Below are 25,719 nucleotides of genomic sequence, written 5' to 3' on the forward strand. Positions count from 1 at the left end.
TAGCTGGGTGATGTTGTTCCTTCAGCCGTCACCTGTGTATAGATACAGTCAGGCATACATAGGTAGCTGGGTGATGTTGTTCCTTCAGCTTGTCACCTGTTTATAGATACAGTCAGGCATACATAAGTAGCTGGGTGATGTTGTTCCTTCAGCCGTCACCTGTGTATAGATACAGTCAGGCATACATAAGTAGCTGGGTGATGTTGTTCCTTCAGCCGTCACCTGTGTATAGATACAGTCAGGCATACATAGGTAGCTGGGTGACGTTGTTCCTTCAGCCTGTCACCTGTGTATAGAATACAGTTCAGGCATACATAGGTAGCTGGGTGATGTTGTTTCCTTCAGCTTGTCACCTGTTTATAGATACAGTCAGGCATACATAGTAGCTGGGTGATGTTGTTCCTTCAGCCGTCACCTGTTTATAGATAGTCAGGCATACATAGGTAGCTGGGTGATGTGTTGTTTCCTTCAGCCTGTCACCTGTGTATAGATACAGTCAGGCATACATAGGTAGCTGGGTGATGTTGTTCCTTCAGCCTGCCACCTGTTTATAGATACAGTCAGGCATATATAGGTAGCTGGGTGATGTTGTTCCTTCAGCCTGTCACCTGTTTATAGATACAGTCAGGCATACATAGGTAGCTGGGTGATGTTGTTCCTTCAGCTGTCACCTGTGTATAGATACAGTCCAGGCATACATAGGTAGCTGGGTGATGTTGTTCCTTCAGCCTGTCACCTGTTTATAGATACAGTCAGGCATACATAGGTAGCTGGGTGATGTTGTTCCTTCAGCCTGTCACCTGTGTATAGATACAGTCAGGCATATATAGGTAGCTGGGTGATGTTGTTCCTTCAGCCGTCACCTGTGTATAGATACAGTCAGGCATACATAGGTAGCTGGGTGATGTTGTTCCTTCAGCCGTCACCTGTGTATAGATACAGTCAGGCATACATAGGTAGCTGGGTGATGTTGTTCCTTCAGCCTGTCACCTGTGTATAGATACAGTCAGGCATACATAGGTAGCTGGGTGATGTTGTTCCTTCAGCTTGTCACCTGTGTATAGATACAGTCAGGCATACATAGGTAGCTGGGTGATGTTGTTCCTTCAGCCTGTCACCTGTGTATAGATACAGTCAGGCATACATAGGTAGCTGGGTGATGTTGTTCCTTCAGCCTGTCACCTGTGTATAGATACAGTCAGGGATACATAGGTAGCTGGTGATGTTGTTCCTTCAGCCGTCACCTGTTTATAGATACAGTCAGGCATACATAGGTAGCTGGGTGATGTTGTTCCTTCAGCCTGTCACCTGTTTATAGATACAGTCAGGCATACATAGGTAGCTGGGTGATGTTGTTCCTTCAGCCGTCACCTGTGTATAGATACAGTCAGGCATACATAGGTAGCTGGGTGATGTTGATCTGTTCCTTCAGCCTGTTCACCTGTGTATAGATACAGTCAGGCATACATAAGGTAGCTGGGGGATGTTGTTCCTTCAGCCGTCACCTGTGTATAGATACAGTCAGGCATACATAGGTAGCTGGGTGATGTTGTTCCTTCAGCCTGTCACCTGTGTATAGATACAGTCAGGCATACATAGGTAGCTGGGTGATGTTGTTCCTTCAGCCTGTCACATGTTATAGATACAGTCAGGCATACTTAGGTAGCTGGGTGATGTTGTTCCTTCAGCCTGTCACCTGTTTATAGATACAGTCAGGCATACATAGGTAGCTGGGTGATGTTGTTCCTTCAGCCTTGTCACCTGTTTATAGATACAGTCAGGCATACATAGGTAGCTGGGTGATGTTGTTCCTTCAGCCTGTCACCTGTGTATAGATACAGTCAGGCATACATAGGTAGCTGGGTGATGTTGTTCCTTCAGCCTGTCACCTGTTTATAGATACAGTCAGGCATACATAGGTAGCTGGGTGATGTTGTTCCTTCAGCCTGTCACCTGTGTATAGATACAGTCAGGCATACATAGGTAGCTGGGTGATGTTGTTCCTTCAGCCTGTCACCTGTGTATAGATACAGTCAGGCATACATAGGTAGCTGGGTGATGTTGTTCCTTCAGCCTGTCACCTGTGTATAGATACAGTCAGGCATACATAGGTAGCTGGGTGATGTTGTTCCTTCAGCCTGTCACCTGTGTATAGATACAGTCAGGCATACATAGGTAGCTGGGTGATGTTGTTCCTTCAGCCTGTCACCTGTTTATAGATACAGTCAGGCATACATAGGTAGCTGGGTGATGTTGTTCCTTCAGCCTGTCACCTGTTTATAGATACAGTCAGGCATACATAGGTAGCTGGGTGATGTTGTTCCTTCAGCCTGTCACCTGTTTATAGATACAGTCAGGCATACATAGGTAGCTGGGTGATGTTGTTCCTTCAGCCTGTCACCTGTTTATAGATACAGTCAGGCATACATAGGTAGCTGGGTGATGTTGTTCCTTCAGCCGTCACCTGTTTATAGATACAGTCAGGCATACATAGGTAGCTGGGTGATGTTGTTCCTTCAGCCTGTCACCTGTGTATAGATACAGTCAGGCATACATAGGTAGCTGGGTGATGTTGTTCCTTCAGCCTGTCACCTGTGTATAGATACAGTCAGGCATACATAGGTGCTGGGTGATGTTGTTCCTTCAGCCTGTCACCTGTGTATAGATACAGTCAGGCATACATAGGTAGCTGGGTGATGTTTGTTCCTTCAGCATGTCACCTGTGTATAGATACAGTCCAGGCATAACATAGGTAGCTGGGTGATGTTGTTCCTTCAGCCTGTCACCTGTTTATAGATACAGTCAGGCATACATAGGTAGCTGGGTGATGTTGTTCCTTCAGCCTGTCACCTGTTTATAGATACAGTCAGGCATACATAGGTAGCTGGGTGATGTTGTTCCTTCAGCCGTCACTGTTTATAGATACAGTCAGGCATACATAGGTAGCTGGGTGATGTTGTTCCTTCAGCCTGTCACCTGTGTATAGATACAGTCAGGCATACATAGGTAGCTGGGTGATGTTGTTCCTTCAGCCTGTCACCTGTTTATAGATACAGTCAGGCATACATAGGTAGCTGGGTGATGTTGTTCCTTCAGCTTGTCACCTGTTTATAGATACAGTCAGGCATACATAGGTAGCTGGGTGATGTTGTTCCTTCAGCCTGTCACCTGTTTATAGATACAGTCAGGCATACATAGGTAGCTGGGGTGATGTTGTTCCTTCAGCCGTCACCTGTGTATAGATACAGTCAGGCATACATAGGTAGCTGGGTGATGTTGTTCCTTCAAGCATGTCACCTGTTTATAGATACAGGTCAGGCATACATAGGTAGCTGGGTGATGTTGTTCCTTCAGCATGTCACCTGTTTATAGATACAGTCAGGCATACATAGGTAGCTGGGTGATGTTGTTCCTTCAGCCGGTCACCTGTGTATCGATACAGTCAGGCATACATAGGTAGCTGGGTGATCTTGTTCCTTCAGCTGTCACCTGTGTATAGATACAGTCAGGCATACATAGGTAGCTGGGTGATGTTGTTCCTCTCAGCTTGTCACCTGTTTATAGATACAGTCAGGCATACATAGGTAGCTGGTGATGTTGTTCCTTCAGCCGTCACCTGTTATAGATACAGTCAGGCATACATAGGTAGCTGGGTGATGTTGGTTCTTCAGCCTGTCACGCTGTTTATAGATACAGTCAGGCATACATAGGTAGCTGGGTGATGTTGTTCCTTCAGCCTGTCACCTGATTATAGATACAGTCAGGAATACATTGGAGCTGGGGTGATGTTGTTCCTTCCCTGTCCTGTTATAGATACAGTCAGGCATACATAGGTAGCTGGGTGATGTTGTTCCTTCAGCCTGTCACCTGTGTATAGATACAGTCAGGCATACATAGGTAGCTTGGTGATGTTGTTCCTTCAGCCTGTCACCTGTTTATAGATACAGTCAGGCATACATAGGTAGCTGGGTGATGTTGTTCCTTCAGCCGTCACCTGTTTATAGATACAGTCAGGCATACATAGGTAGCTGGGTGATGTTGTTCCTTCAGCCTGTCACCTGTTTATAGATACAGTCAGGCATACATAGGTAGCTGGGTGATGTTGTTCCTTCAGCTTGTCACCTGTTTATAGATACAGTCAGGCATACATAGGTAGCTGGGTGATGTTGTTCCTTCAGCCTGTCACCTGTTTATAGATACAAGTCAGGCATACATAGGTAGCTGGGTAATGTTGTTCCTTCAGACTGTCACCTGTGTATAGATACAGTCAAGCATACATAGGTAGCTGGGGGGATGTTGTTCCTTCAGCCGTCACCTGTGTATAGATACAGTCAGGCATACATAGGTAGCTGGGTGATGTTGTTCCTTCAGCCTGTCACCTGTGTATAGATACAGTCAGGCATTACATAGGTAGCTGGGTGAATGTTGTTCCTTCAGCCTGTCACCTGTTTATAGATGCAGTCAGGCATACTATAGGTAGCTTGGTGATGTTGTTCCTTCAGCCGTCACCTGTGTATAGATACAGTCAGGCATACATAAGTAGCTGGGTGATGTTGTTCTTCAGCTGTCACCTGTTTATAGATACAGTCAGGCATACATAGGTAGCTGGGTGATGTTGTTCCTTCAGCCTGTCACCTGTGTCTTAGATACAGTCAGGCATACATAGGTAGTGGGTGATGTTGTTCCTTCAGCCCTGCCACCTGTTTATAGATACAGTCAGGCATATATAGGTAGCTGGGTGATGTTGTTCCTTCAGCCCTGTCACCTGTTTATAGATACAGTCCAGGCATACATAGGTAGCTGGGTGATGTTGTTCCTTCAGCCTGTCACCTGTGTATAGATACAGTCAGGCATTACATAGGTAGCTGGGTGATGTTGTTCCTTCAGCCTGTCACCTGTTTATAGATACAGTCAGGCATACATAGGTAGCTGGGTGATGTTGTTCCTTCAGCCTGTCACCTGTGTATAGATACAGTCAGGCATATATAGGTAGCTGGGTGATCTTGTTCCTTCAGCTTGTCACCTGTGTATAGATACAGTCAGGCATACATAGGTAGCTGGGTGATGTTGTTCCTTCAGCCGTCACCTGTGTATAGATACAGTCAGGCATACATAGGTAGCTGGGTGATGTTGTTCCTTCAGCCGTCACCTGTTTATAGATACAGTCAGGCATACATAGGTAGCTGGGTGATGTTGTTACTTCAGCCGTCACCTGTGTATAGATACAGTCAGGCATACATAGGTAGCTGGGTGATGTTGTTCCTTCAGCCTGTCACCTGTGTATAGATACAGTCAGGCATACATAGGTAGCTGGGTGATGTTGTTCCTTCAGCTGTCACCTGTGTATAGATACAGTCAGGCATACATAGGTAGCTTGGGTGATGTTGTTCCTTCAGCCGTCACCTGTTTATAGATACAGTCAGGCATACATAGGTAGCTGGGTGATGTTGTTCCTTCAGCCGTCACCTGTTTATAGATACAGTCAGGCATACATAGGTAGCTGGGTGATGTTGTTCCTTCAGCCGTCACCTGTTTATAGATACAGTCAGGCATACATAGGTAGCTGGGTGATGTTGTTCCTTCAGCCTTGTCACCTGTTTATAGATACAGTCAGGCATACATAGGTAGCTGGGTGATATTGTTCCTTCAGCCTGTCACCTGTTTATAGATACAGTCAGGCATACATAGGTAGCTGGGTAATGTTGTTCCTTCAGACTGTCACCTGTTTATAGATACAGTCAAGCATACATAGGTAGCTGGGGGATGTTGTTCCTTCAGCCGTCACCTGTGTATAGATACAGTCAGGCATACATAGGTAGCTGGGTGATGTTGTTCCTTCAGCCTTGTCACCTGTGTATAGATACAGTCAGGCATACATAGGTAGCTGGGTGATGTTGTTCCTTCAGCCTGTCACCTGTGTATAGATACAGTCAGGCATACATAGGTAGCTGGGTGATGTTGTTCCTTCAGCCGTCACCTGTGTATAGATACAGTCAGGCATACATAAGTAGCTGGGGGATGTTGTTCCTTCAGCCGTCACCTGTGTATAGATACAGTCAGGCATACATAGGTAGCTGGGTGATGTTGTTCCTTCAGCCTGTCACCTGTTTATAGATACAGTCAGGCATACATAGGTAGCTGGGTGATCTTGTTCCTTCAGCCGTCACCTGTGTATAGATACAGTCAGGCATACATAGGTAGCTGGGTGATGTTGTTCCTTCAGCCGTCACCTGTTTATAGATAGTCAGGCATACATAGGTAGCTGGGTGATGTTGTTCCTTCAGCCTGTCACCTGTGTATAGATACAGTCAGGCATACATAGGTAGCTGGGTGATGTTGTTCCTTCAGCCTGTCACCTGTTTATAGATACAGTCAGGCATACATAAGTAGCTGGGTGATGTTGTTCCTTCAGCTTGTCACCTGTGTATAGATACAGTCAGGCATACATAGGTAGCTGGGTGATGTTGTTCCTTCAGCCGTCACCTGTGTATAGATACAGTCAGGCATACATAGGTAGCTGGGTGATGTTGTTCCTTCAGCCTGTCACCTGTGTATAGATACAGTCAGGCATACATAGGTAGCTGGGTGATGTTGTTCCTTCAGCCTGTCACCTGTGTATAGATACAGTCAGGCATACATAGGTAGCTGGGTGATGTTGTTCCTTCAGCCGTCACCTGTGTATAGATACAGTCAGGCATACATAGGTAGCTGGGTGATGTTGTTCCTTCAGCCTGTCACCTGTGTATAGATACAGTCAGGCATACATAGGTAGCTGGGTGATGTTGTTCCTTCAGCCTGCCACCTGTTTATAGATACAGTCAGGCATAAATAGGTAGCTGGGTGATGTTGTTCCTTCAGCCTTTCACCTGTTTATAGATACAGTCAGGCATACATAGGTAGCTGGGTGATGTTGTTCCTTCAGCCTGTCACCTGTTTATAGATACAGTCAGGCATACATAGGTAGCTGGGTAATGTTGTTCCTTCAGCCTGTCACCTGTGTATAGATACAGTCAGGCATATATAGGTAGCTGGGTGATGTTGTTCCTTCAGCCGTCACCTGTTTAAAGATAGTCAGGCATACATAGGTAGCTGGGTGATGTTGTTCCTTCAGCCTGTCACCTGTGTATAGATACAGTCAGGCATACATAGGTAGCTGGGTGATGTTGTTCCTTCAGCCTGTCACCTGTGTATAGATACAGTCAGGCATACATAGGTAGCTGGTGATGTTGTTCCTTCAGCTGTCACCTGTGTATAGATACAGTCAGGCATACATAGGTAGCTTGGTGATGTTGTTCCTTCAGCCGTCACCTGTTTATAGATACAGTCAGGCATACATAGGTAGCTGGGTGATGTTGTTCCTTCAGCTTGTCACCTGTTTATAGATACAGTCAGGCATACATAGGTAGCTGGGTGATGTTGTTCCTTCAGCCTGTCACCTGTTTATAGATACAGTCAGGCATACATAGGTAGCTGGGTGATGTTGTTCCTTCAGCCTGTCACCTGTTTTATAGATACAGTCAGGCATACATAGGTAGCTGGGTGATGTTGTTCCTTCAGCCTGTCACCTGTGTATAGATACAGTCAGGCATACATAGGTAGCTGGGTGATGTTGTTCCTTCAGCCTGTCACCTGTGTATAGATACAGTCAGGCATACATAGGTAGCTGGGTGATGTTGTTCCTTCAGCCGTCACCTGTGTATAGATACAGTCAGGCATACATAGGTAGCTGGGTGATGTTGTTCCTTCAGCCTGTCACCTGTTTATAGATACAGTCAGGCATACATAGGTAGCTGGGTGATGTTGTTCCTTCAGCCGTCACCTGTTTATAGATACAGTCAGGCATACATAGGTAGCTGGGTGATGTTGTTCCTTCAGCCGTCACCTGTTTATTATACAGTCAGGCATACATAGGTAGCTGGGTGATGTTGTTCCTTCAGCCTGTCACCTGTGTATAGATACAGTCAGGAATACATAGGTAGCTGGGTGATGTTGTTCCTTCAGCCTGTCACCTGTTTATAGATACAGTCAGGCATACATAGGTAGCTGGGTGATGTTGCTCCTTCAGCCTGTCACCTGTTTATAGATACAGTCAGGCATACATAGGTAGCTGGGTGATGTTGTTCCTTCAGCCGTCACCTGTTTATAGATACAGTCAGGCATACATAGGTAGCTGGGTGATGTTGTTCCTTCAGCCTGTCACCTGTGTATAAATACAGTCAGGCATACATAGGTAGCTGGGTGATGTTGTTCCTTCAGCCTGTCACCTGTGTATAGATACAGTCAGGCATACATAAATAGCTGGGTGATGTTGTTCCTTCAGCTTGTCACCTGTTTATAGATACAATCAGGCATACATAGGTAGCTGGGTGATGTTGTTCCTTCAGCCTGTCACCTGTGCATAGATACAGTCAGGCATACATAGGTAGCTGGGTGATGTTGTTCCTTCAGCTTGTCACCTGTGTATAGATACAGTCAGGCATACATAGGTAGCTGGGTGATGTTGTTCCTTCAGCCGTCACCTGTTTATTTATACAGTCAGGCATACATAGGTAGCTGGGTGATGTTGTTCCTTCAGCCGTCACCTGTTTATAGATACAGTCAGGCATACATAGGTAGCTGGGGGATGTTGTTCCTTCAGCCGTCACCTGTTTATAGATACAGTCAGGCATACATAGGTAGCTGGGGGATGTTGTTCCTTCAGCCGTCACCTGTTTATAGATACAGTCAGGCATACATAGGTAGCTGGGTGATGTTGTTCCTTCAGCCTGTCACCTGTGTATAGATACAGTCAGGCATACATAGGTAGCTGGGTGATCATGTTCCTTCAGCCTGTCACCTGTGTATAGATACAGTCAGGCATACATAGGTAGCTGGGTGATGTTGTTCCTTCAGCCTGTCACCTGTGTATAGATACAGTCAGGCATACATAGGTAGCTGGGTGATGTTGTTCCTTCAGCCGTCACCTGTGTATAAATACAGTCAGGCATACATAGGTAGCTGAGTGATGTTGTTCCTTCAGCCTGTCACCTGTGTATAGATACAGTCAGGCATACATAGGTAGCTGGGTGATGTTGTTCCTTCAGCTTGTCACCTGTTTATAGATACAGTCAGGCATACATAGGTAGCTGGGTGATGTTGTTCCTTCAGCCTGTCACCTGTTTATAGATACAGTCAGGCATACATAGGTAGCTGGGTGATGTTGTTCCTTCAGCCTGTCACCTGTTTATAGATACAGTCAGGCATACATAGGTAGCTGGGTGATCTTGTTCCTTCAGCCGTCACCTGTTTATAGATACAGTCAGGCATACATAGGTAGCTGGGTGATGTTGTTCCTTCAGCCGTCACCTGTTTATAGATACAGTCAGGCATACATAGGTAGCTGGGTGATGTTGTTCCTTCAGCCGTCACCTGTTTATAGATACAGTCAGGCATACATAGGTAGCTGGGTGATGTTGTTCCTTCAGCCGTCACCTGTTTATAGATACAGTCAGGCATACATAGGTAGCTGGGTGATGTTGTTCCTTCAGCTTGTCACCTGTTTATAGATACAGTCAGGCATACATAGGTAGCTGGGTGATGTTGTTCCTTCAGCCTGTCACCTGTGTATAGATACAGTCAGGCATACATAGGTAGCTGGGTGATGTTGTTCCTTCAGCCGTCACCTGTTTATAGATACAGTCAGGCATACATAGGTAGCTGGGGGATGTTGTTCCTTCAGCCTGTCACCTGTGTATAGATACAGTCAGGCATACATAGGTAGCTGGGGGATGTTGTTCCTTCAGCTTGTCACCTGTTTATAGATACAGTCAGGCATACATAGGTAGCTGGGTGATGTTGTTCCTTCAGCCGTCACCTGTGTAGAGATACAGTCAGGCATACATAGGTAGCTGGGTTATGTGATGTTGTTCCTTCAGCCTGTCACCTGTGTATAGATACAGTCAGGCATACATAGGTAGCTGGGTGATGTTGTTCCTTCAGCCTGTCACCTGTTTATAGATACAGTCAGGCATACATAGGTAGCTGGGTGATGTTGTTCCTTCAGCCTGTCACCTGTGTATAGATACAGTCAGGCATACATAGGTAGCTGGGTGATGTTGTTCCTTCAGCCTGTCACCTGTTTATAGATACAGTCAGGCATACATAGGTAGCTGGGTGATGTTGTTCCTTCAGCCTGTCACCTGTGTATAGATACAGTCAAGCATACATAGGTAGCTGGGTGATGTTGTTCCTTCAGCCTGTCACCTGTTTATAGATACAGTCAGGCATACATAGGTAGCTGGGTGATGTTGTTCCTTCAGCCTGTCACCTGTGTATAGATACAGTCAGGCATACATAGGTAGCTGGGTGATGTTGTTCCTTCAGCCTGTCACCTGTGTATAGATACAGTCAGGCATACATAGGTAGCTTGGTGATGTTGTTCCTTCAGCCGTCACCTGTTTATAGATACAGTCAGGCATACATAGGTAGCTGGGTGATGTTGTTCCTTCAGCCGTCACCTGTTTATAGATACAGTCAGGCATACATAGGTAGCTGGGTGATGTTGTTCCTTCAGCTTGTCACCTGTTTATAGATACAGTCAGGCATACATAGGTAGCTGGGTGATGTTGTTCCTTCAGCCTGTCACCTGTTTATAGATACAATCAGGCATACATAGGTAGCTGGGTAATGTTGTTCCTTCAGACTGTCACCTGTTTATAGATACAGTCAAGCATACATAGGTAGCTGGGGGATGTTGTTCCTTCAGCCGTCACCTGTGTATAGATACAGTCAGGCATACATAGGTAGCTGGGTGATGTTGTTCCTTCAGCTTGTCACCTGTGTATAGATACAGTCAGGCATACATAGGTAGCTGGGTGATGTTGTTCCTTCAGCCTGTCACCTGTTTATAGATGCAGTCAGGCATACATAGGTAGCTGGGTGATGTTGTTCCTTCAGCCGTCACCTGTGTATAGATACAGTCAGGCATACATAAGTAGCTGGGGGATGTTGTTCCTTCAGCCGTCACCTGTGTATAGATACAGTCAGGCATACATAGGTAGCTGGGTGATGTTGTTCCTTCAGCCTGTCACCTGTGTATAGATACAGTCAGGCATACATAGGTAGCTGGGTGATGTTGTTCCTTCAGCCGTCACCTGTTTATAGATACAGTCAGGCATACATAAGTAGCTGGGTGATGTTGTTCCTTCAGCCGTCACCTGTTTAAAGATAGTCAGGCATACATAGGTAGCTGGGTGATGTTGTTCCTTCAGCCTGTCACCTGTGTATAGATACAGTCAGGCATACATAGGTAGCTGGGTGATGTTGTTCCTTCAGCCTGTCACCTGTGTATAGATACAGTCAGGCATACATAGGTAGCTGGGTGATGTTGTTCCTTCAGCCTGTCACCTGTGTATAGATACAGTCAGGCATACATAGGTAGCTGGGTGATGTTGTTCCTTCAGCCTGTCACCTGTGTATAGATACAGTCAGGCATACATAGGTAGCTGGGTGATGTTGTTCCTTCAGCCGTCACCTGTTTATAGATAGTCAGGCATACATAGGTAGCTGGGTGATGTTGTTCCTTCAGCCTGTCACCTGTGTATAGATACAGTCAGGCATACATAGGTAGCTGGGTGATGTTGTTCCTTCAGCCTGCCACCTGTTTATAGATACAGTCAGGCATATATAGGTAGCTGGGTGATGTTGTTCCTTCAGCCTTTCACCTGTTTATAGATACAGTCAGGCATACATAGGTAGCTGGGTGATGTTGTTCCTTCAGCCTGTCACCTGTTTATAGATACAGTCAGGCATACATAGGTAGCTGGGTGATGTTGTTCCTTCAGCCTGTCACCTGTGTATAGATACAGTCAGGCATATATAGGTAGCTGGGTGATCTTGTTCCTTCAGCTTGTCACCTGTGTATAGATACAGTCAGGCATACATAGGTAGCTGGGTGATGTTGTTCCTTCAGCCGTCACCTGTGTATAGATACAGTCAGGCATACATAGGTAGCTGGGTGATGTTGTTACTTCAGCCGTCACCTGTGTATAGATACAGTCAGGCATACATAGGTAGCTGGGTGATGTTGTTCCTTCAGCCTGTCACCTGTGTATAGATACAGTCAGGCATACATAGGTAGCTGGGTGATGTTGTTCCTTCAGCCTGTCACCTGTGTATAGATACAGTCAGGGATACATAGGTAGCTTGGTGATGTTGTTCCTTCAGCCGTCACCTGTTTATAGATACAGTCAGGCATACATAGGTAGCTGGGTGATGTTGTTCCTTCAGCTTGTCACCTGTTTATAGATACAGTCAGGCATACATAGGTAGCTGGGTGATGTTGTTCCTTCAGCCTGTCACCTGTTTATAGATACAGTCAGGCATACATAGGTAGCTGGGTGATGTTGTTCCTTCAGCCGTCACCTGTTTATAGATACAGTCAGGCATACATAGGTAGCTGGGTGATGTTGTTCCTTCAGCCTGTCACCTGTGTATAAATACAGTCAGGCATACATAGGTAGCTGGGTGATGTTGTTCCTTCAGCCTGTCACCTGTTTATAGATACAATCAGGCATACATAGGTAGCTGGGTGATGTTGTTCCTTCAGACTGTCACCTGTTTATAGATACAGTCAAGCATACATAGGTAGCTGGGGGATGTTGTTCCTTCAGTCGTCACCTGTTTATAGATACAATCAGGCATACATAGGTAGCTGGGTGATGTTGTTCCTTCAGCCGTCACCTGTTTATAGATAGTCAGGCATACATAGGTAGCTGGATGATGTTGTTCCTTCAGCCGTCACCTGTGTATAGATACAGTCAGGCATACATAGGTAGCTGGGTGATGTTGTTCCTTCAGTTTGTCACCTGTTTATAGATACAGTCAGGCATACATAGGTAGCTGGGTGATGTTGTTCCTTCAGCTTGTCACCTGTGTATAGATACAGTCAGGCATACATAGGTAGCTGGGTGATGTTGTTCCATCAGCCTGTCACCTGTGTATAGATACAGTCAGGCATACATAGGTAGCTGGGTGATGTTGTTCCTTCAGCCTGTCACCTGTGTATAGATACAGTCAGGCATACATAGGTAGCTGGGTGATGTTGTTCCTTCAGCCGTCACCTGTGTATAAATACAGTCAGGCATACATAGGTAGCTGGGTGATGTTGTTCCTTCAGCCTGTCACCTGTTTATAGATACAGTCAGGCATACATAGGTAGCTGGGTGATGTTGTTCCTTCAGCCGTCACCTGTTTATAGATACAGTCAGGCATACATAGGTAGCTTGGTGATGTTGTTCCTTCAGCCGTCACCTGTTTATTTATACAGTCAGGCATACATAGGTAGCTGGGTGATGTTGTTCCTTCAGCCTGTCACCTGTGTATAGATACAGTCAGGAATACATAGGTAGCTGGGTGATGTTGTTCCTTCAGCCTGTCACCTGTTTATAGATACAGTCAGGCATACATAGGTAGCTGGGTGATGTTGCTCCTTCAGCCTGTCACCTGTTTATAGATACAGTCAGGCATACATAAGTAGCTGGGTGATGTTGTTCCTTCAGCCTGTCACCTGTGTATAGATACAGTCAGGCATATATAGGTAGCTGGGTGATGTTGTTCCTTCAGCTTGTCACCTGTGTATAGATACAGTCAGGCATACATAGGTAGCTGGGTGATGTTGTTCCTTCAGCCGTCACCTGTTTATAGATACAGTCAGGCATACATAGGTAGCTGGGTGATGTTGTTCCTTCAGCCGTCACCTGTGTATAGATACAGTCAGGCATACATAGGTAGCTGGATCATGTTGTTCCTTCAGCCTGTCACCTGTCTATAGATACAGTCAGGCATACATAGGTAGCTGGGTGATGTTGTTCCTTCAGCCTGTCACCTGTGCATAGATACAGTCAAGCATACATAGGTGATGTCCTGAATATATTTTGCTTTGCTTTATTTTTTCTGCTGTCCTCTGAAGTGATCTCTGGTTTTGATTTACAGTTCTTGGTCAGCTTGGCAGTTGCCAGCAGTTCTCAGCCCTTCAGTAACCTGTTACCAGCTGCTCTGTTACTGAGAGGTGAAGATATCAGTTTTAGTGAGACTTCACATAGAGACAAACAACCTGAAGACGGAAGTTTAGCAACCTGTGCTGGAGATGAATATAACCATCCAAAACTTGGTCACTGCTGCAAGAAGTGTCTAAGAGGTGAGTGGTGTGACCCTTGTAAACAGCCTGTAGGAGCTGAGAGTTTGTGACAATGCAGGATGAGGGGGGGGGGGGTACACTTATCAAACTCTGCTGTGCCATGATGCTATGCACCAAGCATGGGGCCTGACACCCAATTTAAATTCAGGGATATTATATATGACTGTTTACCTAAATAAACACAAACACTGTTGTCAATGTATTAACACCCTGTAAGTACATAAAGATGTGTTTGGCTCAGACTCTGTTCAGTCATAGGGGTCTATTTATGAAAGGCCTGTAAAACATGAACCGACATTGCAGATCATGTCCGACAGACCTCACTGAATGCGGAGAGCAATACGCTCTCCGCATTCTGCATTGCACCAGCAACTCTTGTGAACTGCTGGTGCAACGCTGCCCACTGCAGATTCGCCACCGTGTCAATCAACCGGATCGTATTCAATCGGGTTGAATTGCGGCGATGTCTGTCCGCAGCCTCAGAGCAGGCGGACAGGTTATGGAGCAGCGGTCTTTAGATCGCTGCTTCATAACTGGTGTTTCTGGCGAGTCTGAAGGCTCGCCAGAAACACGGGCCCTCAAGCTCCATACGGAGCTTGATAAATGGGCCCCATGGACTCAGTACATTGGCATCAAATACACATCATAGAGACTAAAACTATGGGGCCAATTTATCAAGCTTTGTATGGAGCTTAAGGGCCAGTGTTTCTGGCGAGCCTTCAGACCTTCTCCATAACCTGTCCGCCTGCTCTGACGCTGCGGACAGACATTGCCGCAATTCAACCAGTTCGAATACGATCGGGTTGATTAACACCCCTCTGCTAGAGGCTGATTGGCCGTGAATCTGCAGGGGGCGGCGTTGCACCAGCAGCTCACAAGAGCAGCTGGTGCAATGCTGAATTTCGGAGAGCGTATTGCTCTCCGCATTCAGCGAGGTCTGTCTGACATGATCCGCAATGTCGGATCATGTCCGACAGGCCTTTCATAAATATAACCCCATGTGTGCTCTTGTAATACATTTAATAGCATGTTGGTGGCTGTAGTTAGAGATACACACAGTGTCAGCTATAGTTAGAGATACACACAGTAGCGGCTGTAGTTAGAGATACACACAGTAGCGGCTGTAGTTAGAGATACACACAGTAGCGGCTGTAGTTAGAGATAAACACTGTAGCGGCTGGAGTTAGTGATACACACAGTGTCAGCTATAGTTAGAGATACACACAGTAGAGGCTGTAGTTAGAGATACACACAGTAGCGGCTGTAGTTAGAGATACACACAGTAGTGGCTGTAGTTAGAGATAAACACTGTAGCGGCTGGAGTTAGTGATACACACAGTGTCAGCTATAGTTAGAGATACACACAGTAGAGGCTGTAGTTAGAGATACACACAGTAGCGGCTGTAGTTAGAGATACACACAGTAGTGGCTGTAGTTAGAGATACACACAGTAGAGGCTGTAGTTAGAGATACACACAGTAGCGGCTGTAGTTAGAGATACACACAGTAGTGGCTGTAGTTAGAGATAAACACTGTAGCGGCTGGAGTTAGTGATACACACAGTAGTGGCTGTAGTTAGAGATACACACAGTAGAGGCTGTGGTTAGAGATACACACAGTAGAGGCTGTAGTTAGAGATACACACAGTAGCGGCTGTAGTTAGAGATACACACAGTAGTGGCTGTAGTTAGAGATACACACAGTAGCGGCTGTAGTTAGAGATACACACAGTAGTGGCTGTAGTTAGAGATAAACACTGTAGCGGCTGGAGTTAGTGATACACACAGTGTCAGCTATAGTTAGAGATACACACAGTAGAGGCTGTAGTTAGAGATACACACAGTAGCGGCTGTAGTTAGTGATACACACAGTAGTGGCTGTAGTTAGAGATAAACACTGTAGCGGCTGGAGTTAGTGATACACACAGTGTCAGCTATAGTTAGAGATACACACAGTAGAGGCTGTAGTTAGAGATACACACAGTAGCGGCTGTAGTTAGAGATACACACAGTGTCAGCTATAGTTAGAGATACACACAGTAGCGGCTGTAGTTAGAGATACACACAGTGTCAGCTATAGTTAGAGATACACACAGTAGCGGCTGTAGTTAGAGATACACACAGTAGCGGCTGTAGTTAGAGATAAACACTGTAGCGGCTGGAGTTAGAGATACACACAGTGTCAGCTATAGTTAGAGATACACACAGTAGAGGCTGTAGTTAGAGATACACACAGTAGCGGCTGTAGTTAGAGATACACACAGTAGTGGCTGTAGTTAGAGATACACACAGTAGCGGCTGTAGTTAGAGATACACACAGTAGCGGCTGTAGTTAGAGATAAACACTGTAGCGGCTGGAGTTAGTGATACACACAGTGTCAGCTATAGTTAGAGATACACACAGTAGAGGCTGTAGTTAGAGATACACACAGTAGCGGCTGTAGTTAGAGATACACACAGTAGTGGCTGTAGTTAGAGATACACACAGTAGCGGCTGTAGTTAGAGATACACACAGTAGCGGCTGTAGTTAGAGATAAACACTGTAGCGGCTGGAGTTAGTGATACACACAGTGTCAGCTATAGTTAGAGATACACACAGTAGAGGCTGTAGTTAGAGATACACACAGTAGCGGCTGTAGTTAGAGATACACACAGTAGTGGCTGTAGTTAGAGATAAACACTGTAGCGGCTGGAGTTAGTGATACACACAGTAGTGGCTGTAGTTAGAGATACACACAGTAGAGGCTGTGGCAACTGGAGTCAGGGGATACACACAGTGGCAACTGGAGTCAGGGGATACACACAGTGGCGACTGGAGTCAGGGGATACACACAGTGGCGACTGGAGTCAGGGGATACACATAGTGGCGACTGGAGTCAGGGGATATACACAGTGGCAACAGGAGTCAGGGGATACACACAGTGGCGACTGGAGTCAGGGGATACACACAGTGGCGACTGGAGTCAGGGGATACACACAGTGGCGGCTGGAGTCAGGGGATACACACAGTAGTGGCTGTAGTTAGAGATACACACAGTAGAGGCTGTGGCAACTGGAGTCAGGGGATACACACAGTGGCAACTGGAGTCAGGGGATACACACAGTGGCGACTGGAGTCAGGGGATACACACAGTGGCGACTGGAGTCAGGGGATACACATAGTGGCGACTGGAGTCAGGGGATACACACAGTGGCAACAGGAGTCAGGGGATACACACAGTGGCGACTAGAGTCAGGGGATACACAAAGTGGCGACTGGAGTCAGGGGATACACACAGTGGCGACTGGAGTCAGGGGATACACACAATGGCAACTGGAGTCAGGGGATACACCCAGTGGCGACTGGAGTCAGGGGATACACACAGTGGCGACTAGAGTCAGGGGATACACACAGTGGCGACTAGAGTCAGGGGATACACACAGTGGCGACTGGAGTCAGGGGATACACACAGTGGCGACTGGAGTCAGGGGATACACACAGTGGCGACTAGAGTCAGGGGATACACACAGTGGCGACTGGAGTCAGGGGATACACACAGTGGCGACTGGAGTCAGGGGATACACACAGTGGCGACTGGAGTCAGGGGATACACACAGTGGCGACTGGAGTCAGGGGATACACACAGTATTGATTGGCATTAGGAATATACACACTGGTGACTATAGTAAGAAATAAATGCAATATTTTGGTTATTATTTAATGATATTATTGGAGGGTTCGGGCATCGTTAATGTTAGTTATTAGAGCATGTCATATTTTTATTGGGGCTCTTTTCAAGTAAATTAAATCTGAGATAACAAATATTAAATAGAGGTCATATCACAAAAAGCAATTTAATGAAAAAAAAGCTGTTTCTGCCAGTGTATAGTAGCTGTTTTTTTTTATTGTGTAAGTGCGCCCCATAGGGCATTTAAGAACAGGTTGTGGGTAAAGAGAATTTAGTAAGTGTTGTGTATTTCCAGTGAATATTTCTGATGTTTGCATGAAACATACAGTGGTATTGATTATAGTATTGCACCAATGGTTACCATCTGTGTCCTTAATAGGTTTCAAAAAGTCTTCAGACTGTGCTGGGCCTGAGCTTCAAACAAGATGTGTACCTTGTACTCCAGACACATTCACTGCAATTCCAAACTCTGCAAAAAACTGCAGGGCCTGCTCCCGATGCAAAGAGCGTAAGTGAGACTGATTATCGTGGTGAAACTGCCATTAGCACCAGGCCCTCTCTTACATTTACATATAACTGCATGTAATAGACAATAATATAAAGAAGAATATGCACAGATACTGATCTAAACATCCAGTACTTCACAGCTCTTAGTTTAGGCACTGTTGATGAGGTTAGACTGGGACACCCAGTGAAAGGGGCTGGAAAAGCAGGAAGAACAGACACCCCCCTGCATATGAAAAGACCCTTTACACAAACAGGAGCAAGCTGGAATCTGTAGACTTCAGTCTACATCTGATACTTTATATACTATATATTGTTACAAAAACACTCCCAGATGGGCTGTATAAATAGATCACATACAATATTTATTCAAAATAAATCAAGTGCTGATTAATAATTGCTTCCTATGGACAAAATACACAGAAAATGTTCACATAATGTGATGGTTGTATCTTCTAGAACTGTTTGATCATTTGCTAATTAGGTGCATAGTCCTGTGCCATTTACAACACCTAGAACTGTTTGATCATTTGCTAATTAGGTGCATAGTCCTGTGCCATATACAACACCTAGAACTGTTTGATCATTTGGTAATTAGGTGCATAGTCCTGTGCCATTTACAACACCTAGAACTGTTTGATCATTTGGTAATTAGGTGCATAGTCCTGTGCCATTTACAACACCTAGAACTGTTTGATCATTTGGTAATTAGGTGCATAGTCCTGTGCCATTTACAACACCTAGAACTGTTTGATCATTTGCTAATTAGGTGCATAGTCCTGTGCCATTTACAACACCTAGAACTGTTTGATCATTTGCTAATTAGGTGCATAGTCCTGTGCCATTTACAACACCTAGAACTGTTTGATCATTTGGTAATTAGGTGCATAGTCCTGTGCCATTTACAACACCTAGAACTGTTTGATCATTTGCTAATTAGGTGCATAGTCCTGTGCCATTTACAACACCTAGAACTGTTTGATCATTTGGTAATTAGGTGCATAGTCCTGTGCCATTTACAACACCTAGAACTGTTTGATCATTTGCTAATTAGGTGCATAGTCCTGTGCCATTTACAACACCTAGAACTGTTTGATCATTTGGTAATTAGGTGCATAGTCCTGTGCCATTTACAACACCTAGAACTGTTTGATCATTTGCTAATTAGGTGCATAGTCCTGTGCCATTTACAACACCTAGAACTGTTTGATCATTTGGTAATTAGGTGCATAGTCCTGTGCCATTTACAACACCTAGAACTGTTTGATCATTTGGTAATTAGATGCATAGTCCTGTGCCATTTACAACACCTAGAACTGTTTGATCATTTGGTAATTAGGTGCATAGTCCTGTGCCATTTACAACACCTAGAACTGTTTGATCATTTGGTAATTAGGTGCATAGTCCTGTGCCATTTACAACACCTAGAACTGTTTGATCATTTGGTAATTAGGTGCATAGTCCTGTGCCATTTACAACACCTAGAATTGTTTGATCATTTGGTAATTAGGTGCATAGTTCTGTGCCATTTACAACACCTAGAACTGTTTGATCATTTGGTAATTAGGTGCATAGTCCTGTGCCATTTACAACACCTAGAACTGTTTGATCATTTGGTAATTAGGTGGATAGTCCTGTGCCATTTACAACACCTAGAACTGTTTGATCATTTGGTAATTAGGTGCATAGTCCTGTGCCATTTACAACACCTAGAACTGTTTGATCATTTGGTAATTAGGTGCATAGTCCTGTGCCATTTACAACACCTAGAACTGTTTGATCATTTGGTAATTAGGTGCATAGTCCTGTGCCATTTACAACACCTAGAACTGTTTGATCATTTGGTAATTAGGTGCATAGTCCTGTGCCATTTACAACACCTAGAACTGTTTGATCATTTGCTAATTAGGTGCATAGTCCTGTGCCATTTACAACACCTAGAACTGTTTGATCATTTGCTAATTAGGTGCATAGTCCTGTGCCATTTACAACACCTAGAACTGTTTGATCATTTGCTAATTAGGTGCATAGTCCTGTGCCATTTACAACACCTAGAACTGTTTGATCATTTGGTAATTAGGTGCATAGTCCTGTGCCATTTACAACACCTAGAACTGTTTCATTATTATTAGCTTTTATTAGAAAGCATTTCACAGAGTGATCATTTGCTATAAAAGCAGTAAACCAAATGAGTATCTAAAAGTCTAGGGTATAGCACACTTATTGATAGTAAAAGAAAGGAATAGAAGGGACATTAGTCTGCTAAATCACACATTTAATCAATAATAAATAACAACATTAAGGGGCCGATTTATTAATGTGCGAGCAGCGGATCATGTCCGCCCCACATCTATAAATGCTGACAGCGATTTATCATTGCACAAGCATTTCTAGTGAAATGCTTGTGCAATGCCTCCCCCTGCACATTCACAGCCAACCAGCCGCTAGCAGGGTGTGTCAGTCATCCTGATGGTATCCGATCAGGATGATTGCAGTCCGCCACGGTGGCAGACGAGTTAAGGAAGACTGCTGCTTCTTAACTTATGTTTCTGGCGAGCCTAAAGGCACGCACAGAAAACAGCAGCATAAGCTGCTTCTTAAATCAACCCCTAAAAAAATCATACTGGTTCCCACTATTGTAACAACCTGGATCTAGACCCGGCTATATATAGTCATACTGTGGTGCACCACTGAACTCAGTCTATGGCCCCGATTTATCAAGGTCTGGCGGACCTGATCCGACACTGCGGATCAGGTCCGCCAGACCTCGCTGAACCCCTATTCTGCCGTACCGCCACCGCCGCCACCTAAATAAAAGTTATTAACCCCTATCCCGCCGCTCCCGTAGCCCACCGCAACTAAATAAATGAATTAATCCCTAAACCCCAGGCCTCCCACATCACTACCACTTACTAAACCTATTAACCCCTAAATCGCCAGCCCACCACATCGCCATAAACTAAATTAAACTATTAACCCCTAAACCTAACAACCAGCTAACTTTATATTAAATATTAACTCATCCCTATTATAATAAATTAAAACTTACCTTTAGATTTAAATTAAACTATATTAAACTAATAATTAATCTAGGCTATTAGACTAAAATTACATTAAACTATATTAAACTATTAATTAATCTACCCTAACGGTTATACTAAATTACATTAAACTAAATTAAACTATTAATTAATCTACTCTAACTGTTATACTAAAATTACTTTAAACTACAAATTAAATTAACTATATTATATAGTTAAATACCTAACCCTACTCAAACAATTTAAATCTAAACTAAAAAATTACTAAGTTACAAAAAACTAACAACTAAGTTACAAAAATAACAACTAAGTTACACAAAATAAAAAAAGAAATTATCAAAGATTTAAACTAATTGCACCTAATCTAAGAGCCCTATTAAAATAAAAAAGCCCCCACAAAATAAAAAAAAACCCAGCCTACAATAAACTAAAAATAGACCTTAAAAGGGCCTTTTGCGGGCATTGCCCCAAAGAAATCAGCTCTTTTACCTGTAAATAAAAAATACAAATACTCCCCCAACAGTAAAACCCACCACCCACACAACCAACCCCCCAAATAAAAACCTAACTAAAAAAACCTAAGCTCCCCATTGCCCTGAAAAGGGCATTTGGATGGGCATTGCCCTTAAAAGGGCATTTAACCCTATTGCAGCCCAAACCCCTAATCTAAAAATAAAACCCACCCAATAAACCCTTAAAAATCCTAACACTAACCCCTGAAGATTCATTTACAGTTTTAAAGATCCGACATCCATCCTCCAAGAAGCCGGTAGAAGTCTTCATCCAAGCGGCCGAAGTCTTCATCCAAGCCCGCAGAAGTCTTCACCCAGATGGCATCTTCTATCTTCATCCATCCTGCGCGGAGCGACTCCATCTTCAAGACATCCGACGCGGAGCATCCTCTTCGTTCAACGTCTTCTTTACAATGAATGTTCCTTTAAATTATGTCATCCAAGATGGCATCCCTTAGATTCCGATTGGCTGATAGAATTCTGTCAGCCAATCAGAATAAAGGTTGAAAAAATCCTATTGGCTGTTGCAATCAGCCAATAGGATTGAGCTTTCATCCTATTGGCTGATCCAATCAGTCAATAGGATTGAGTTCGCATTCTATTGGCTCATTGTAATAGCCAATAGAATGCAAGCTCAATCCTATTGGCTGATTGGATCAACCAATAGAATGAAAGCTCAATCCTATTGGCTGATTGCAACAGTCAATAGGATTTTTTCGACCTTAATTCCGATTGACTGATAGAATTCTATCAGCCAATCGGAATCTAAGGGACGCCATCTTGGATGACGTCATTTAAAGGAACATTCATGCGGGAAGAAGACGTTGAACGAAGAGGATGCTCCGCGTCGGATGTCTTGAAGATGGAGCCGCTCCGCACCGGATGGATGAAGATAGAAGATGCCGTCTGGGTGAAGACTTCTGCGGGCTTGGATGAAGACTTTGGCCGTTTGGATGAAGACTTCTGCCGGCTTCTTGGAGGATGGATGTTGGATCTTCAAAACTGTAATTGGATCTTCAGGGGTTAGTGTTGGGATTTTTAATGGTTTATTGGGTGGGTTTTATTTTTAGATTAGGGGTTTGGGCTGCAATAGAGCTAAATGCCCTTTTAAGGGCAATGCCCATTCAAATGCCCTTATCAGGGCAATGGGGAGCTTAGGTTTTTTTAGTTAGGTTTTTATTGGGGGGGTTGGTTGTGTGGGTGTTGGGTTTTACTGTTGGGGGGGTATTTGTATTTTTTATTTACAGGTAAAAGAGCTGATTTCTTTGGGGCAATGCCCCGCAAAAGGCCCTTTTAAGGGCTATTTGTAGTTTATTGTAGGCTAGGTTTTTTTTTTATTTTGGGGGGCTTTTGTATTTTCATAGGGCTCTTAGATTAGGTGTAATTAGTTTAAATATTTGATTAAAAAATGTATTTTCTGTAACTTAGTGTTTATTTTTTTTGTAACTTAGTGTTTGTTATTTTTTGTAACTTAGTTGTTAGTTTTTTGTAACTTAGTAATTTTTTAGTGTAGATTTAATTTATTTGAGTAGGGTTAGGTGTTTAAATATATAATATAGTAAATTTAATTTGTAGAACATGTAAGGTTAGGGGTTGTTGGAGTTAAATAGTAACAGATGCTGCTCCCATATATTTATCATAATAAATGTACCTTCTAATCGAAATGATACACTAATTAGGTGACGCTAATTTGGCGCGAAAGAAAATATACCCAACCCGCTCACCTCTATACTGGAGGAACTGTGGCGAACAAGGAACTCCTCTACACATATGGTGGACATGTCCACACCTGGGTCCTTATTGGCACAGGACTAGGAAACTCTGTATGGACCTGGAACTACCCGCCCCGACTCAGGTTGGATATAGGGATTGAATCCAGGGTTTACCGGACATTCCCTCACCTACCATATCAACATTTGTATGGATTTTCTTGAGGATACTTAAGGAAGTTTTATTCACAGACACACAGCTTTTTCATTGGAATTATTCATCACAGTTTTTTTTTGGAACTTTTTACCACTAACTTTATCACGAACACATACTTTTATTTTACATTTTTTACATTTTTTGGCTTTTTAGATCACTTTTTTGATCACTTTCACTTTGTTCATATTTTGAGAGATATACATTTTCTTTCACCTTTTTTGTACATCCCACTAGCAGGGAACACTATTTCCCTTTGATTTCCCAACAATTTTCAATTACTATTGCAATACCATTGTTTTATCCTATTAATCATATGTTATCGTTTTATGCAATTTGCGTGTAATGTACCATGGATCCATGATTTTAACTTATTGTGTTTTAACATATTGTGTTTTACTGTATCAATATTGTAGATTGTGCCTTAATTGTATTAAATTTACATCCACTCTAATTAAGTTAACAGGATTATTTGAGACGTCCTAGAACGTTTATCTATATTTTAATATATGATTATTTATTCTTGGCTAACTTGCAGAGCTACTAGCTAGCTTCCAAATCACTTCCTCGGCCTGTGTTAGGTGCTCCTAGGTCTTCCAATATTTTAATTACTTCTTTCTAAGGGTGAGCTAGGTTCCCTTTTGTACCCGGGAGCTAGTAGGAACTATCTGTGAGCGCTGTGAGATACCATAGTAATCTTTTGTTATACTTAAGCAAGCTAAGCCCTTACAATCCGAGGGCTATATTACTTTTTTTTTTTTTTTTTTAAACCATCTTTTATTAGTCATGAGTGCAAAACATACGGTTACAGGTAAAGGCACCAATGTCATACAAAACATTCAATTCACACTTCATGCTTATGGTGTTAAAGAAAATCGTGATATAAGATGACATTTTCCAAACACTAAAACAAATAACATAAACAACAAAACAAATAAAGACAATGCTGGTTTCTAGCACATACTTGATATCTACAAATAAGTATGCAAAACTATGCTTGCTTATTTTAAGCACCTTTCCCCTCTTAAGCTTTTGGTCATTCACACGTGAGCCACCCTCCACTAAGTATGTTATATATTATTAACTCCGAGTAAAACTACCTGATTCTCCCTCTCGATAGAGGGTGTAAGAAGGGGAGAGAAGAGGGGGGACCCCCCGACCTCACCGTCAGAAGTTGATTGCCGTCCAGTCGTGTCAAGTTCAGGGGACTGTGGTTAGTCTGATGTCAGTGAATCCTCCCAGAGGAACTTCACATCATGGAAAAATTCTAATTTATGTCTTTTTAGGTAACCAAATTCCTCCAAACCCAGCAACTCTTCCACTTTTGCTAACCACATTTGTCCGGTCAGTTGGGTGGAGGTTTTCCATTTTAAGGCTATCATAGCTTTGGCACTATTTATTCCAATTTGTAACAACTGTCTTCTAAGTTTACAAGGTATTTTTGGGAATTTGTTAAGTAAGACTATGTGGGGAGTCAAGCTTAAGTCTCTAATTAGTCCTCTCCTGAAATGATTTTCTATGAAGGCCCATAGTGGCTGTAGTACTCTACATTCCCACCACATGTGCAAATAACTACCTTTCCCCTTGCATCCCCTCCAACAGCGATCACAAGAGGATGGGTAAATCGAGTGTAATCTTGCCGGGGTCAAGTACCAGCGTGTTACAATCTTAAAGTTAAGCTCTAGAATCTTAGGAGATCTCGAGGATTTTTTAGTGTATTGGAATATTAATCTCCATTCTTTATTAGTTAACTCATCTCCCAATTCTCTATGCCACTTACTGGTGTAGGTGGGCAAATTTGTTGACATGTGAGTCTGTAGCAAGCTGCGCATTTTTGATAGTGAGTGCGGGATCGGCGTATTTGTAAAACAAGCTTTTTCAAACGGGGTCAGCTG

At 43.7% G+C, this 25,719-nt stretch overlaps 1 protein-coding gene across 1 annotated transcript in view; it reads left to right on the forward strand.

The window, feature by feature from the left end:
• The window catches only part of LOC128640354 (tumor necrosis factor receptor superfamily member 1A-like), a 68,621-nt gene that overhangs the window by 12,060 nt on the left and 30,842 nt on the right, over positions 1 to 25,719 (forward strand). Inside the window, exons 2-3 of the mRNA XM_053692851.1 lie at positions 13,972 to 14,176; positions 18,224 to 18,352. Coding sequence (XP_053548826.1) covers positions 13,972 to 14,176; positions 18,224 to 18,352 — 334 coding nt within the window. The remainder of the gene's footprint in view (positions 1 to 13,971; positions 14,177 to 18,223; positions 18,353 to 25,719) is intronic.

The sequence above is a fragment of the Bombina bombina genome, chromosome 9, assembly GCF_027579735.1.
Source record: "Bombina bombina isolate aBomBom1 chromosome 9, aBomBom1.pri, whole genome shotgun sequence".
In the NCBI taxonomy this organism is placed as follows: domain Eukaryota; kingdom Metazoa; phylum Chordata; class Amphibia; order Anura; family Bombinatoridae; genus Bombina; species Bombina bombina.